This window comes from Plasmodium vinckei (genome assembly GCF_900681995.1).
Source record: "Plasmodium vinckei vinckei genome assembly, chromosome: PVVCY_05".
NCBI classification, from domain to species: domain Eukaryota; phylum Apicomplexa; class Aconoidasida; order Haemosporida; family Plasmodiidae; genus Plasmodium; species Plasmodium vinckei.
In genome coordinates, this window is record NC_051297.1 from 245822 (window position 1) to 264552 (window position 18731).

An 18731-nucleotide genomic window follows, 5' to 3' on the forward strand; every position below is an offset into this window, starting at 1 on the left:
ATATGATACAAAAACGAATGCAAATATAAACGGAAGATTAAACATGATTTGTTTTTCTTCAATACATAGTGATTAATAGCAATATACACTATATAAATGTTTTTAGTATTATACATATGGGAATATCTATATATAGAAGTATAGATAATTCCTTTTAAAGCAAATATGTAAACAAACAGTTGTTGTAGTCATAACTATTAAATCAAAAAACTTACATTAAAAAAATATTAAAACAAAATTGTTCTAAATGGTGTTAAAAAATCAGCATAACAAAATATAAACTTTATATTAATACAAATATAAATAGGGATGTAATATATATTAAATATAGAAAATGTAGTAATCTGGATATAAATAATATATCATATATATAACGCACATATATTATTCATCATTTGTATGTTATTAGGAATATCTATAATGTTATTCCTTTTATTTATAATTTTTTATTATATTTATTTTCTATAAAATCTATATGAAAAATTCTATATAGAAAAAAAAAACAATTTTCCATTTTTACATTAAAAAAAAAAATTAAATAATATATATTATTATAAATAATTAAATGTATTAAAAAAATAGAATACCGAAATAATTTTTTTAGTGATATAAAAAATTACTCCATTATTAATATATATATACACAAAATCAATGGTAAATTATCGACGGCAAAATAATCGACGTAATATAATGGTATATGGAAAATTTAGAAAAATTCATTAGCTGTGTTTTAAAATCTATAAATGTAAATATATAATCAATGAAAAAGATGCACACCACGGAAAATAAAAAAAAAAAATTATATTTTTACAATATATGTATCCTGATGAAGAAAACAAAAAAAATAACTGTATAATATTTTCTACGTGTTTTGCATAATATATTAACACATTTTTACAATTTTCTATAAAATAGTAATACATATGCACATGTTTACATATTATATAGATAGATGAATCCATGTTTTTTAATATAATTTTTTTTTTCAATTATACTAGCATATTTATAAAGAGAAAAATATGTACAATTTAAATATTATAATTAAATTTCAATGCACATTTTTTATACCATGTGCACAATTCTCCACTTTAAAATAAAGTTTTCATATTTATAGTTGACAAAAAAAAAATAGTATAAATATATGTATAGAATTATCTTAATTTTATAAAATGTATAAAAAAAATAAAAATAAAAATTATTCAAATTAAATTTCACATATTTCGAACAAATAAAATACATCATGTAATATTTTTTTCTGTTTTTTTGAAAGTGTTAAAAAAAAAATAGTATTTTTAATTTTAAGGTATAATATATATTTTTCAATTAAATAGAAAAATTCAACCCATAACCTTTAGAATAATAAAAAATAGAAAAACACACAATCTAAATATCTAAAAAATGTGATGCACATGGATGTATATGTATACGTATACACTTCTTTCCCATTTTGTCCATAATAATATTCATACTATTAGTGATTATTTACTTATTGGATAAACATATAAAATACAATCCTCCCTATAAAAAAAGTAAAAGTAATGACAACATAAATGTATTAACAAATTATATAAGAAATAGACAATATGGAAAATGGGAAATATCGACTTTGTTTTCCTATTAAATAATGTAACACCTTCATATACACATAAATATGATTAACTTTTTTTTTTTTTACTAAATATTCTTACCTGCTAATGTTAATAATTTTGAAAGGAGAAAATTTGGGTATGTAAAAAAACTCATCCTTTTCAAAATATTTCTCTTGGTTCTTAAAATAAATCTTTATCTTTTTCCCCTGGTATATATACCCAACCTATGTAGAAAAAAGAAAAGACAAAAAAGTAAATTGTATGAACTGTCGTAAAATAGTTGGGACAAAACGTATGTTTCCTTGCCTATTTATAGGTTCTAAGGAAAAAGGTGCATGCACATGCATAATATAATTTGCGTTTCTATATTCTTTATTTTTTTATTACCAAAATTTTATCATAACTATTCGAGCTATGTGCTTTGTTTGGGGAAATTTTGACACAAAATAAATTTATGTCTAGCTTGAAATTGTTTAGGGAGCTCTGAAAAAAAAATAAATAGTGGAAAAAATAAAATTATTTTTATCGTTAATAATATAACCATTGCTTCTACTCATGTAATGCACTAAATGGTGATATTATTTTGTATTTATTAAACCTGTTTTATAAGGGGAAATTGTGTATTTCCTGTTTGGCTACATCCATCGTCAACTGTGAAAAGGGGAAAATTATGTAAAAAAAAATAAAGCAATAAGAATTGTGATATATCATAAATGTATTAGACGGATATAGATACACAAGTTAATCATGAAAGACTAATAAAAATAATGCAAATAAAGCTCATATTTTTTAAAAGCCCATAATTTAGCAACAATATTAATAATGATTATATAGCTATTCAGTCATAATTTATTGTTTGTAATAATACCTGATAATTTTACATTAGACGGATATGAAAGAGAAAGACGGACAGTGGAATTACTATTTATTATTTCCGTGTTTTCAAACTCATTTAATATTACATTATTTGTTTTGGGTTTGTTGATATTTATTAAATCTTTTATATTAAAATATGATTTTAATTTATCTATAATAAAACCTTTACCACTCGTATTATTTTCTTTATCGTGAGTTACCAAACATAATGTACTATTTTTGTCATTCTCGTTTGTTTCCTTTTTTTTATCATTCTCGTTTGTTTCTTTTTTTTTATCATTACTCTTTTTTTCACTCTTCTTTACTTTATCAATCATATTTTTATTTGGCTCCGTAGTTGTTTCCTTGTCAACTTTTGTCATATATTTATCTTCTTCTTCATGTACTTTCTTATCAACATCTAAACTTTTTATTTCATCATTTTCATTAATAGAAATTCGTTCCTTTGAATTGTTCTTATTTGTTTTTCTTCGCTTTTGATTCAATTCATTTGTATCATGAGTTGATTTTTCAATTTTTTTTTTCTTTTTTAGACGTGTAGAAGTTTGAAAATCTTTTGCTTCTTCGTCGTCATTTTCGTGAAGTTCAGAATTTCCATCTTTTGTATTTGTTATGTGATCATCATGCTCACTAGTATATGAATTTAAAATGGATAGCTCTTCATTCTTTTCTATTTTTTCTTCTGTAGTTTTTATTGCCACTTCTAACTCAGCCCCTATGACACTTTCATCCTCTATTTTATCACTTGATTCTTTGTCTAACTTTCCAATTTCATTATTTGTATCTTCATCAGAATGTTTCATTTCTTTATTTTTCATTTTTTTCTTTTTATTTTTCTTCTTATTTTTGGTGCTTGTCTTTTTCGAATTTTCCATTTTTGAATTGTCTCCATTTTCTTTGGAATAAAATGAACTAAAATTCATAAATGATAATTGCTTGTACATTTCGTCGATTTCCTTTTCTTTATTTTTTTCTTTCTTTTTCTTTTTTTTTTTTTTCTTTTTATCTAATAGTTTCTTCTTCACCTGTACATCTTTTTTCTTTTCCAAATTGGTTTCATTTTCTAAACTGGATTCCTTTTCTAGTGTGGTTTCCTTTTCTAGTGTAGTCTCCTTTTCTAATGTGGTTTCATTTTCTATTGCGGTTTCCTTTTCTAATGTAGTTTCCTTTTCTAATGTGGTTTCATTTTCTATTGCGGTTTCCTTTTCTAATGTAGTTTCCTTTTCTAATGTGGTTTCATTTTCTATTGCGGTTTCCTTTTCTAATGTAGTTTCCTTTTCTAATGTGGTTTCATTTTCTAGATTGGCTCCCTTTTCGTTTTCAACTTCATCTACTCCTGGCGCTTCAATAAGTTCTTCGCTTTGTTCTGGGATATCATTCACGTGTGCATTATCTCCAAGACTGACTGCATCAAAAAAAACGTTGTCATCATTTTCAATAAAATCATTACCAGTTACAAATAAATTTTGATCCAAATTATTTTGAGAATTTAGATCGACATTTGTTTCATCATTAATTATATTATCATTAGTTGGAAAGATGTTATTATTATCTACATTTTCTTGATCTACTTCTTTATCTATAACTTTGACTAATTTTTTTTTTGTTTTTTTCTTAATATAATTAATAACGTTAATAAACTTTTTCCTTTTCCTTTTTCCCTTTCTATTTGTTGTATCATTATCACTTCTATTATGAGTACTAGCATTCATACTTCTTTTCAATCTGCTACCACCATTATCATTTTTACTCATAGAATTCTCGTTACTTTGAATTTTATTATACACTTCATTTTCGTACATACCATTATTAACTTCTATCGTTATTTCATTTTCATCATCATCATTATCATTTTGATCTAAACTGTTGTCCGCATCTTCGTTTCCCCTTTCATTTGAATTATTCACATCTCGTAAATACATTTTTTTATAATAAACGGGACCAATAATATGAGGGGATAATTGCTCTAAATTTTTACATTCACTAAAACCTACTACATCTATTTCTCCTGTTTCAGGATTTCTTTTAGTAAGTTCTCTTTCACCTATCCAATATCGCAATGTTTTTATTCTATTTCTTTTAGGATACCTTCTTTTCGAATTGATGCTACTAGTAGCAGTGGTTGTACCAACAGTATAATCATCATGTGTTGTATTTTCAAATGCTACATTTGATTCTTTTTCTTTTCTTTTTTTTAATTTTTTCTTTACTAATATTACTTCTACACTTTTTTTTCTAGGGGTTCTATTACTTCTAGAAAATATAAGGGGTGTATTTGTTTGGGATTCTGAATCTTTTTTTAGTCCAGAAGATTTTATAGGAGTATTAAGAGAAGAGTTATCATCTTGAAATAAATTCTTTTCATCGTTTAAATCAGACAATTTCAGGCGTGATCCCTTTCTCGAAATATTATCATCATCATTGTTATTAAACATATCATCCATATATGCACCATAATCATTATAATCATGATTTATATCGTTATCATGTTCAAACTCTTTATTATTGTCTATGCCGTCAAAGTTGTCAACAAAATCGTCGTCATTATTATTTATATCAAATGAATTAAGCAAATCAAAAGCCTGCCCATCTTCCATGTTGTTTAGATTGAGCTGATTAGTTACATCGGCTTTTAATTCGGCTAAAAAGTTTTGAATTTCATTCTCTTCTTCATTAAATTTGTCACGTTTGTTTTTCATCATATTGTAATTGTTCATTAGTGAATCAATCTTTTCATTTATGTTATTATCATTTAGGTTTATTTCATCATTATTTATATTATCACCACAAGAAAATATCTCGTTTTTTAATAAATTTTTTGAAAATTCAAAATCGTATGATTTTAAGTTATTTAAATCATGCATTTTGATATTATATAAATCGTACATGTCATTTTTTAATAATTTTTCATATCCATCACTCTCTTTTAAGTCTACATTTGTATTTTCTCCATCACCTCTTTCTATCTCCGTTTTGTCATTATTATGTACAGTTTCTGATTTCCCTATATTATTATTTTCTGCAGATAAAGCATTACTAAAAGATCCTCCTTCGTTAGTAGTTTCCTTGTTTTTTAAATCTATTAAGTTTTCATCCAAATCTTCAACTTTATTATTTACATCATTCTTTGCATTCGATGCGGTTTTTAACATCTCTCGACCATTTAAAGAAGGTTCTTTTGCTCCTTCTGGTAATAAATAGATGCTTTCACTAAGTGATGGTGTACTAGATTCATTAACTGACATTATAGTTTGTTCATATTTTTTTATTAACAATTCAAAATAATCTTTATCATCTTTACTAGTCATTGAGGAAGTTCTTTGTCCATTCTCTTCTTCCCTCTTTGGTGTATGATTTGAATATGAAACATTCTCACAGTTGTTTATATTATCCAAATCTGCATTCTTACTTGAATTTACAAAATTATCATTATTATTAGATGGAGTATGGTTGTCTATTCCATTCTCTGCCTCTACTTCTAATTCATTGTTATATGTTTTATAATCATCATCTTCTTCGAGTTTGGTATCAAAATTTTCGTTATTATCTCTTTCATCATCATCATAAATGTCGTAAAAAACTTCTTTGTTAGTATTATCGTCCTCTTCAACTTTGTCAACCATATTATCATTTTCATCGAGGTTATCAATTCCAATAACATCTTCGTTAAAAACATTACTATTTTTATCTTCACAATAATTATTTGATTGTACTTCATTTTCTGCTTCTCCATAGTGTGGACTTTTTTCCTTATTTTGAGAATGATAATAAAGCATGTCCTCCTCGTGAGGTTGATTTTCATTATGCCACGTACTGTTTCGTGGTGTGCTTAATTTTTTATCTACATAAATATTATGTGGTATTGAATTTTTCTTATTTGAAATTTCACTTGAATAAATAAAATCATTGTTGGGTACACTCCCTTGTCTATCACTAAAATTTTTATTATAATTATATGCATCGTCATTATATAAATTTTCACTATGAGTATCATCACAATAATAATCATCATTATGCATATGAGATTCTTGCTTATAATTTTTTTGTATATAAAAATTTTTTAAGAATGTTCTATTCTTTAAAATGTATTCATTTTGTCCAATTATTTGAGAATTGTATAAAGAACTATTATTCGTGGATTTTCTCTTTTTTGGTAAAAAATGGGGAGACATATTTTCTTGTTTGGATATATCTCTTTCATTTTCATTAGTCATGTAACTATCTAAACTAGTACGATAACAATCACGTGATCTTCTATTGGGAGTAAAATATTTATCGCCATTTAAATTATTCATATATGTATTTTTTAATTTTCTTCTTATAAACTCCTTTTCATGTCCTCTATAGTTTTCATATTTTATAAAATTTTCTTGGTTTTTCATTTCTCTCCAATTACTAATCACACTATCAGTCATACTATTATACAAATTATTATTATTATTACTATCACTTAACATGTTACTCGTTCTTCCTTCACGCCCTCTTAGACGATGACGTATGGTTAAAAATATGTCTCCATAATCTATATGTTCAATATTCAATGACCCTTTTTTATCTTTTACAACATTTTTAGTTTTATTTAAATTGTGTGTGTTCACATCAGCAATACTTTTACAACATAGCTGATAAAATCTATCATTCAATTTGTTTTCTAAATTTTCACTGCTTACATTGCTCATGGATAATATATCTTCAAAGCTATTCATTTCACCTTTATTCTGAATAAATATAATATTTATTTTTTCCTTTGGTATTTTTTCTTTTTCATATTTGTCTATATAATGTTTTTCATCATTTTTAGAAATAATCGAACATGTTCCATCATCGAAATAACTAGATACAGAATTTCTATCGGAATGTTCTTTGGTATTATTATTAATATCGGCATTTTCCAAAAGAAATGGAATTTCATATTCACATATTCCGCTATTTCCATCATAATTTGTTAACTTATCATTTTCATCTAAATTTCCTAATATATCATTGGCATCGTATCTGTTTATGTAATATAGCAGATCGTCTTTATTTTGATGCTCGTTGTCTGTCATGATTTTATATTGTCTTTAAAAAAATATATAATAAATCATCATAAAAAGAGAAAATAAAAATGAAAAAAAAATATATATATCGAATAATAAAAATAAATTAAAAAAATATATGATGAACCAAATTTTCAATGATATTCGTCTGGGATAATTATATTTCACTTTGAATACTCAAGGAACTAAATTAGTGTTACAAACATGAAGACACAAAATGAAATTAAAAAAATATATATGATAGCAAAAAGGAAAAAAAATTTTATATTGAACAAAAAAATATATAATTAAAATGTATAAAAGAATAAAATGTTCATCATACATTCAATATATATAAAGAACGAAATTAATAAAAGTAAATTCATAAAATAAATGCTGAAAAAAATACACACTATTTTTTTACTTTATATTTAGTATATTTTTACTTTATTTATTTTATTGTTACATTTTTTTTAATAGCTGATTATTTGTGGGAACAATCATAATACCCATGTAACGAACATTTAAAAAAAATTTACTTTTACAAAAATAATACTCTAGATTTGTATCATAATATTGTGTATATATAAATTTAAAATATTCAAAACATATAATATTATATATATTTTTTCCGTATTATATACATTATACGCAAGTGTATAAAAATGTGCATAATACTTTTGTTCAGTGCGAATAATTGCCACATTTTGTTTAAACAATAAAAGAAAAAATAATACTTAAGAAATTAATTTTTTTAAATATATTTTTTCTATTCACGTTATAAATTCCATATTTTCTTTATTTTACTAAATTTATTTCTGTATTTTATTTTTATTTAATTCAGTATTATTATATTATTTTTTTTTTTTTACAACTTTGTAACAGTATTTTTTTTATTATGCAGATAACTATTTTGCACAATGTCTTAGTAGAACTGTTAAAAAAAAAAAATAATGTAAAAAAATATGAACATGGAATATATTTTTTCTCCTTTAAGACAAATTAAAATTCCATAAAATAATATATTTGTGAGCATACTTTAAATACCCTATGCGTTTCAACAAAAATACATATATTGAATGAATAATCACATTGTTACACTTTTTTTATTGTGTGCTCGCCTTTTAAGTACAGTTTAAAGCACAAATAAATGTATAAAAACCAAACAAAATATAACTCACCATTATATAATAAAAAAAAAAAAAATTTTCAAACTAATGGCTTTCTCGGGAAATACAGATTAAATCGAATGCTCATAATGAGACCTGTCTACTATATACTATGATTTTAATGAATTTATTGTGAAATATGAACAAAATTGCATTTCGTCAATTTTCTTTAAATAAATTAAAAAAATATATATATTTTTAAAAAACCTTAATTGTTCAGGAAAAAACGTTCATATATTTCTCATGCATAGTTGATGCAATTTTATCAATAAAAAAATATAATAGAAAAAGCTAGCAACCGTTAAAAAGACGCAGTAACATTAGCTTGGTGTATAAACCCATTAAAATGTGTACATATCTAAACGATCAATAATATCGAATAAACCTTCATATGAAATAATAAATGTAGCCTATTATTGAGGGGTATTATTTTTCATTACCCCTTAAATTCGTTCACCTCAACCTTTATTTTTTTCTGTTATAAATCCATGTGCATTTACCCCGTGTGTAATGATAGAATAATATTAAATTTCGTTATTTAAAAGTAGTTAACTATAGTATATTCGAAAGTTTAGTTTAAAAAATAATTCATCAAAAGAAAAAAATATATATATAGACATGCTATTTTGCATTTTATAATCGATAAATACGTAAACGCTACATAACATTAAAATTAAAAAATTTACAACACTAAAACATATACGCATATTATACATATATATATATAAGAAAAAATATTAATGGGGATTGCATGTGCACACACACAAAAATTATATTTATGGATAACCATTATAATAACGATAATCCATTTCATTTAGATGATTTTAGGATTATTATTTCCATAAAGCTTGTATGGGTTGTTCATTAAATGCATATTTCGATTGTTTAAATAATTATTATAGCTGTATTTGTCGTTTCCCATATAATCATATACAGCATTTTGCAAACTTGATATATAAGAAATTAAATTGTTCTGATAATGCATAACATCCTTGTTAAAATTATTTGTTTTTTTAATATTTTTACCACTAGTAAAATTGTTATTATGGTTAAAGGCATAATTTTTATTTCCAGTATTATTTATGTGATAAAATTTTTTTGATGGATTTTGCATTCCATGAAAATCTCTAAAATTATAATATGAATTTTGAGCAAAGTGTGCATAATGGGGTTCCATATGTCCTTTTGCAATGTTATTAGTATTATTGTTTATGCTGTTATTATTTAAATTTGTGGCTTGTTGACTCTTTTTCTTTTTATTATTTTTTTTCTTTTTACTGTTTTTCTTTTTCTTTTTATCCTCGTTTTCGTTAATTGGTGCGTCATTTAAAACGGTTGAATTTTTAGTATTTGGTACCTCTGATTCATTTTTTTCATCAGATTCATTCAATTTGTTTTGATTATTACGCAACGTCGTTTTGGGCTCTTTGTTTTGTTTCAGTGTGTAATTATAATTGCTTAAGTTAAATTTGCCGTTGTTGTTATCATTATTGCTATTACTAGTGGTAGTAGTAATTAATGTGGCGCCGTCTTTTGATGTCAATTTATTATTATCGTTTTGAGTTTGTGTGTTATTTTTTCCTTCAGTGACGTTTTTATCGTTTTTTTCACTCATTTCTCTAAGCTTAGAAGAATTCTTATTAGCATTTTCTTGGCCCTTATTTGAATTTTTCTTCAAAATACCTTTTTTTTTCCCATTTTGTACAGAGCTGTTTTTCTTGTTTTGTTTTTTTTTCATGCTTGTAGATGCATTTTCATTATTTTTGTTAAATTCTTTTTGATTTTTCTTCACATTAAGATTATTATGTTCGGAAATATTTGCTTTTCTATTTTCTTTCGCATTTTCTTCTTCCTGTAATATTTTCTTCTTTAATTTTCTGTATGTTTTTTTTTTCTCCTTTTCCTCCTCAACAATATAATCATATTTAAACTTGGATATAATATCATTTTTGTACATATATTTTATTAAATAGAAAAATATCCCGCCTGTTGTTCTTTTCCCTTGCTTATTAGCTAATTCAATACCTCCATAATTTTGTATCAAAATTGTTTTTTCTAACAAACTTAATGAAATATAAACACCTAATGCATCAACAACTCTCTTAATTTGATCTTTGTTTCGTTCTTTCAAAATAGTACTAATAGTTGTTGTTAAAATGTCTTTTATCATTTTATTATCATTATATAATTCTTTAGGATCCATTTTGTTTTCATCAACCATTTCTAATGAATTTATTGCATCTATTTGAGCATTTTTTGTTCCTTCTTCAGTATCCTTTTTATCGGCATTTTCATTTTTCAATGATTCTATAGATTCGTTTTGTTCATTCTTATTATTTTCAGACTCATTTATTTCTACACTCTCTTTTTTCTCATCAACATTATCAGCTATATTTGGATCCATTGTCTCATTTTCTGCAGTTAACAAACCATTTGGATTAAAATTTTCATTTATATATTTGGTTAAGAAATTTTTAATATCTTTAAATTTTTTGATTCGTGCTATATCTAAAGGACTCATATTATATATATCTTTTTTTTGAATAAAACTTTTATTTTTAGCTAAAATTTTAACATTTTCTAAAACTCCTCCTAAACAGGCTGAATGTATTGGTAATCGGTTATGTACATCAAATATATTTATATCTGCCTTTTCATCATAAATTAAAAATTTTAAATAATCTGAATTATTTCTATAAGCAGCATAATGTAAAGCTGTTCTATTTGATAAATCGGTATCATTTATCTTTGCCCCATATTTAAGTAAAAGTTTTGTAATATCTTTATTTCCTTTGATAGCGGCAAAATGTATACACATGCTAGTTGTTGTTTTTCCTCTATTTGGAGATAATGAATGGGGTAATAAAGCATGTATATTTGCATTATTTTTTAATAATAATTCGGTAATATCTTTATGCATTTTTGTTACTGCAATATGTAATGGAGTCCAATTTTTATAATCAGATACATTTACTTTAGCTCCATTTTTTATTAGCAATTCACAAATATCATAATATCCACCTGCACATGCATAATGTAAAGCTCGTCTACCAATTTTATCATAATAATTAATGTCAGCAACTTTTTCTAAACATTTTCTTACAACAGTTATATTATCTAAATATGCACCATGAAGTAAAGCTCTGTTTATATCTGGTAAACCTAAACCAGGAGGTATGGTAATATTCATTTTGCTATTTTCTTCAAACATGTTATTTTCACATGATTCATCTACTTTAGTTTCATTTCCAATTTTTTCTGTATCCATTTTGTTATTATTTTCTTGATTCTCCTTGGTATCCTCTGCATTGCTATTGTTTTGATTTTCCTCTTTGGATTGATCGTTCTTATTTTCATTCAATAATTTGTTAAACTTATCATAGTCTTCCATAATATTTTTGCTTGATTCATCGAAAATTTCTTCAATATTTTTTTCGACCTCTTTATCCATATTATTATCATTACTTAAAAATGGAAACTTGTCTTTTTCATCCTTTTCTATAGATGCAATAGCATTTAAATTTTCAGAGTTAATATTAATTTTAAAAATGTTACTAAGCTCTTCACTATTATCATTCATATTATTTGGTGAAAATTCATTTAAAACATTCATCAAATACTTATTGCCATAATTTTTTACACAATAATCTATAAACTTGTGTATTTCTTTATTAACTTCTAAATTTTGAATCTTCCCTTTCTCAGTAGATATTTCTTGTTGATCATTTTTTCCCTTTTCATTAAATGCCCCATTATTTTGTTTATTCATAATATATTTTTCACCTATGTTACGATTTGCTGCAAAGTTTTTGTTCTTATTTTCATTTTTTGCCTTAGGTGTTTGATGGGTATTATACTTGCTATAAAAGTTGGCTCCCATATTTGCAATATCAAGATATGGATTATTTGGGTATGCAATGTTTTGATAAGGAAACATATAACTTAGATCGTTTCGATTCATTTTCATATTCCATAGTCCATTTAAATTATTTAATTGCATCTCTATTCCACTGTTATTTCTATAATCAGGATTGTTCATATGATAAGATTTCATGGGACCATTATTTTTTGGATATTTTTTCTTAGTCTTAGTAGTATTTTTATTTAAATCGTTTTGTTCTTTTTCAGTATTTTCTTGATCTATGCAAGTTTCATTATTTGATTTTTCTTTTTTATTTTGTGGTAAATCTGAATTGTCTTTATGCATTTTTTTCCCACTATCATAGGATGTATGCTTATTTAATCGCGAATTTAAAAAATTTTGTTTGTATGCATTTTTATTATTTTTCCCTATAGCATTATGTCCAGTATTCTTGTTTCCGTTGTAATTGTTAGCCTGGTTCATGTTATTCATATAATTATTGTAAGGCATACCATTCATATTGTATATTCCTTGTAGCTTCATCATATTCTCCATTAAAATGTTTCTTTGTGGATCGTTTCCATAGTATCCAATATTATTCATATTGTTGAATGGTGCATCGGGATATTGAAAATAGTAGCATTTATTTAAATTATAAGCATCTAAAGGATTGTACATATAATTTAAATATGCATGTTTGCTTTTATCATAATTACATTTACTATCTTCACCATTGGGCATTTGCATAAAGTTATTTTCCATCGGATTATTTATTACATCCATATAATAACTATTAATCATTTGATTATTTGCATTAAAATTATTAGCTAAAATGCTTGAAGGTGCATAGTTAAAACCATCTTTATTTAAATTGGCATTTTTCATATTATAAACTTTCTGATTAGTGCTATTATTAAAATTGGTGTTCTTATTTTTCTTAAGATTTACTTTTTTGTCTTTCGTTTTTTCATTCACATTTAATCCTTTTTTTTTCTTTCCACCTGGTGTTTGTTGTGTCCATGTATTAAAATCACTAGTTGAAGGATTCTTGCTAACTTGTGCTTTACTATATTTTTTTAAACCTTTTTTCCCAATATTCTTTCCTTCGATATCGTTACTTTCAATACTAATTGCCGTTGTGATCGTTTCATTTTCATTGCTATTAATACGGGTATCATTATTGTCTGTCACTTTGGTAATAATATTTACACTACCTTTAGCAGCATCAATATCTTTCTTTAATTGTTCATTATTTGCATTATTGAGTTTTCCCTTTTTTTTATTTACTTTTTTATTTTTCTTCGTATTATTTTCATTGTTTTTGTTTCCTACAACACCATCCTTTTTCTCGTCATTTAATAAACTGTTTTTATTATTATTTTCGGTGTCCTTTTTCTTCAAAGTGTTTTTATTTGATTCTTTGCTATTCTTTTTATGAAATCCATTATTCTTATTATTATTACCCTTTTTATTTCCAGTATTTGGTGTCGTCGTATTTTTATTTTGCTCTTTCTCTATTTGATTAGTGTTATTACTCTTTTCGCTAATTGTATTTTTCTGTGGATTTTGACCATCCTCTACTGCGTCTTTACCTTCAACCTTTTGATCATCTTTAGTTACGCAATCAGTAGTATTACTATTCGATTTTTCATTATTGCTGCAGACTTGAGTATTTTTCAGCTTTTCTTGGGAGATATTACCATCTGTAACTACAGTATTATCGTTTATACTCGTATTTTTTTCTTCTATGTTTTCTCTACTTTCCTCTTGTACTTTGTTTTCTATGCTCATCGTTACTTTTTATCTTACTTTCTCTTTTTTTTGATTTTAAATAAAAAAGCATATTCCTTTGGGTATACACACCTATTTGGTTATGTGCACCTCTTATGTCTGTATATAATAATATGCATATCTACGTGCATAAATGCATGTGCATGTAATTATGCGTAGTTATAAGTTCCATTCAAATTGTGGTATTTTAAATACCTTTCTTATTTAATTGAAGAGCTCGGAATGTTTACTTTTAAAAAATTCTATGTATTTTGTCAATTATTCACTCATACATATATATAAATGCATTCTTTCAAGAATTTTAACGTAAATAATTTGTTAAAACACAATATGCATAAAAATATACTATTTGGGCATACATGTGTACATATATTTTTTATATTTCTTAAAAATGTGTAAAAATGTTATATAATAATAGCTATGAAGTTTTGGATTATCATATAATCTTAACTACAAAAATATACTCATTCGCATTCAAGTTGTAAAAAAATTAAAAGTGATATATAAGTATTCATACAAAAAAATATTCTTCACCTTGTGTTCAAATATTCTCAGAGATATGTTATATATATAAATATATCTTTAAATTATATTACAAATGATCATTATAAAAAAAAAAATTCTTTTTATTCTTATATCAGCTTAACGTTATTAAAGCATACATTTTTTAAGATGGGTTTTTGGGATTTAAAACGTAAATATATTATATTATGATTGTTTTGTTTTTATATAAAGTTTTTTAGTATTATTATTACTTTTTTTTTCATACAATAATTGTGTATACATAATAGTGTATTAACATTTTTTGTTTTTTTGTGTATGTGCGCCAAAAAACATTTTTCACATATGTTGATTATATAAGGGCATATTTAATTGATTAAAAAAAATATATAATATATGGATAATGTGCTATTCACCTAATAATTGTGCATTACACCTTTTTTTTTATTATGTATATTTTTTTTCCTATTCCAAAGCTATTTAAGAAGAACAAAGCTATTTTTATTAACAAATCATAATTTAATGTCATACTAGCTTTATATATTATTTATGTTCATATTATTATATTTTTAAAAATATTTCATATTGTATTCTTTCTAATTTTTCACGCCTTAAAAATGTAAAAGATTATTGAATATACATGAGCAAATATTTTATGCCATAAGCATATTTAGTTTTTCGGTCATCAGTATATATTAAAAATATATATACACAATTATAATAATGCTAAAATAAAAAAACACACATAATGAAAGTACTGCGGAAAGCTAACAAGAAAATGGCTATATAGCTAAATAGCTAGATTTATAGTTTTTTTTTGTTCATGTAATTTTTACATAAATTCTTATAAAAAAAAATGTATAGCCACTAATATTAAGCTAGTATATAAATTAATGATAAAATACACAACAATTGGGCATTTCATAATTCTTAATGATATATTCATCATGCTTATAAGGACTGTATTATCAATGAGAACGCATAATATATATGTTTCATCATTGAATATTATATAAAATTGAGAATTATTTTTTTGTAAAACACTTTGCAATATATATCTAGCCATAGCTTTCAATATAAAACAAAACGTGTGTATTATATAATTCATACACATATTGTGGGTGAGTGCAAATATGTTTTTTTCATTATGAATTTAAATTATATTATTTTGTAACACTTCCACCTCATGCTTTTGGAAATTGAGTACACGCCATAAATAACAAAACATACATTTTGGCGGTACATTATATGCACTTCCTATCCTAACACATACAAGCCAGTTGAATAGTAAATACAAATATATATATATTAAGCTCTGAATATTATGAAATTATTAACAATGAATATACATATATTAATAGTCTTGCTTGGGGTAAAATTATAGTATTAAATTTAGTGGTAGCTTATAAAATAATTAAGAAAATCCTCTTTTTCATTTTTAACTAAGAAAAGACGAGAATAACATTGTAAATATAAACAAAATTACAATAACAATTTTTGAAAATAAATTTTCATAAAGTTGTCTAAAAACTTATAATTTATACTTTTAAAACGGTATGAATATACAATTCATCTTTTTGAAATTTTGCAAACAAATACCATATAATCTCCAATTATTTAAATAAATCTCCTATATCGTTTAATACAATCGTTATGCTGCATGTATGTGCATATAATAAAAATAGGCTTCTATAAATATATTTTTTTCTAATTATTTATACACATTCTTATATACAATCATAAGTACATAATATAGTATACGAACTATTAAGATTTTTTTAACCCATATTAAAAAATTACAACCATTAAGAAGTTGTGTATATTAAAAAAATGGCACCAAAATGTTAGAAATCAGCATATGTAGTATATATATACACAATAATAATATGAATTAAGTTATGAGGTTTGCCATTTTGTGGCATCAGAGGAGGTATTATTCTCTAATATATACATACAGTATTATATATGTACAAACATATACAATATAATGCAATGATGTTAATAATGTATCCTCCCTCTATGCAATATTTTAATAGTTCTTTTATTTGATTTTGAACACCCCATTATATATATAATTTTATAGAAACATATTTATAGCCTATATTACAAATATTAATTGAAAATTATGCATATAATACATGCATAATAAATGTATCATAGCAAATTTATAAATGAATAAAATATTGGAATTTTATTATAATAAATTCCATTGGTATAACTCCTTTTTTTATATATATTTTAAGAAATAAAATGGTGTTGTATGCAACTATAAATAAGTTTCATTTAAACATGTAAACAAAATACATGTTTATTAAATTAAGAATTTTTAAAAATGCATAAAATAACTCTTTAATATTGTGATCATTATTTAACCAGAAAAATAGATATAACATATATATAACTTTTAATGTTATAAACATCAACTTAGAATGATTTTATTACCTTTTTCGTATTAACATGCAGGATATAAAAAAAAAGAAAGATTGTTTCCTTTTCTCAAAGGAATTTAAATAATATGTTTTTTGTGGGGTAAATTGTAATTATTTTGCCATTAAACCTTTATAAAAAAATTAATTGTTAAAAATTAATAAATATATTTTATGTAGAAAATATTAACGGAAAAAGAAAAAAGGTACTTATAGATAATACAGATAAACCCGAAATAAAAATGTTCCATTCCATTTGAATCTGCATGCCATCGTAGAATAATTTTTATTTATTAATATTTTTTGTTTCAAAAGAACGGTACAAAAAATTTTCATCCACATCGTGTCTCTTTTGTATGCATTAAATATATGCCGGATCATTTATTATGACCCAAAAAAACGTATAGTGTCATAAATATTTCCATTTAAATATGGGGCATTTGTATGAATATAAAATGTGTCTTAATAATATGTTTTAATGAATTGTTCTTTGTATCAATGTTTTTTATATTTTTTTTTTAATAATGATTAAATTTTTTTTTTAAATAAATATTATAATTTAAGGAAATTTTGAAAAAAGCATTTCTTAAAAAAAAAAAAAATATTATTTTTATAAATAAAGCCATTTATTTTCGTTCATCCTTTTTTTTATTTAAGAATAATAGTTATTCGATATTGTTATTATTAAACAATTTGTTTTATCATAAAAAATTATATTTTTTTAATATGCATTTTTTTTAAGAACCAAGTATTTGTAAATAACGTTATATATGTGTATTGTCGTATGCGCGTATAAAATTTATGCCCCATTAATTTTATCTAAAACAACTATTTGTAAGTTGTATAAGCATACATATATTTTTATAGTATATTGAAAATATATAAATTTTTTTTAAACTTAAATAATGAATTATATATGTCCCATTTGATATTATATTAATTTTTTATATCTTAATATGCAATTTATAGTGTATTTTTTTTTCTCTCAATTCATGCATCTGAGCTCAAAATAAGGGCACATATATATTTGTAATATGCATATATTATGTGGATTATTATGCAATCATCAAATAAGAACGATGTTTTTGTAAACTTAACATAAATAATATTTTGTTTTATTTCTTTATTTTTTGTATTTGCTATTATACATATTTTTTATTTTGTTGTATTTACGTATAATATATAAAAATAATAAATAAAAATAAAATTGTATGTATCTCAAACAAAACCATTAAGACTCTTCAAAAATGTAATATATATTAGTATAAATAAATGAAATGATTATATAATATATATTATTTTTTTACATATATATTCATTTATTGAAGCTTATGTTAGTACATATACTTTTTGATACAATTTAATACATATTAATATATGCTCCCACATGATAATATGTTATTATATATGAGTGTGTTAAATTGGCTTATTATGCATAAATACACGTTACTATTTGTTTGTATGTGTTTTTTGATTATTTTATTTCACCAGAAATAATA

The 18731-nt window shown here is 23.7% G+C and overlaps 2 protein-coding genes across 2 annotated transcripts; both read right to left on the reverse strand.

Annotated features, from left to right (window-relative positions):
* Positions 1-1478: 1478 nt before the first annotated feature.
* On the reverse strand, positions 1479-7513 carry PVVCY_0500650 (schizont egress antigen-1, putative; the record flags this gene model as incomplete). The annotated part of the gene is made up of 5 exons (XM_037635012.1): positions 1479-1518; positions 1689-1813; positions 1977-2072; positions 2188-2240; positions 2458-7513. 5 exons carry the CDS (start codon positions 7511-7513, stop codon positions 1479-1481), a joined length of 5370 nt encoding a protein of 1789 aa, XP_037490200.1.
* Positions 7514-9466: 1953 nt separating this feature from the next.
* Positions 9467-14305, reverse strand: PVVCY_0500660 (PHAX domain-containing protein, putative; the record flags this gene model as incomplete). The annotated part of the gene is made up of 1 exon (XM_008627438.1): positions 9467-14305. One exon carries the CDS (start codon positions 14303-14305, stop codon positions 9467-9469), a length of 4839 nt encoding a protein of 1612 aa, XP_008625660.1.
* Positions 14306-18731: the final 4426 nt, after the last annotated feature.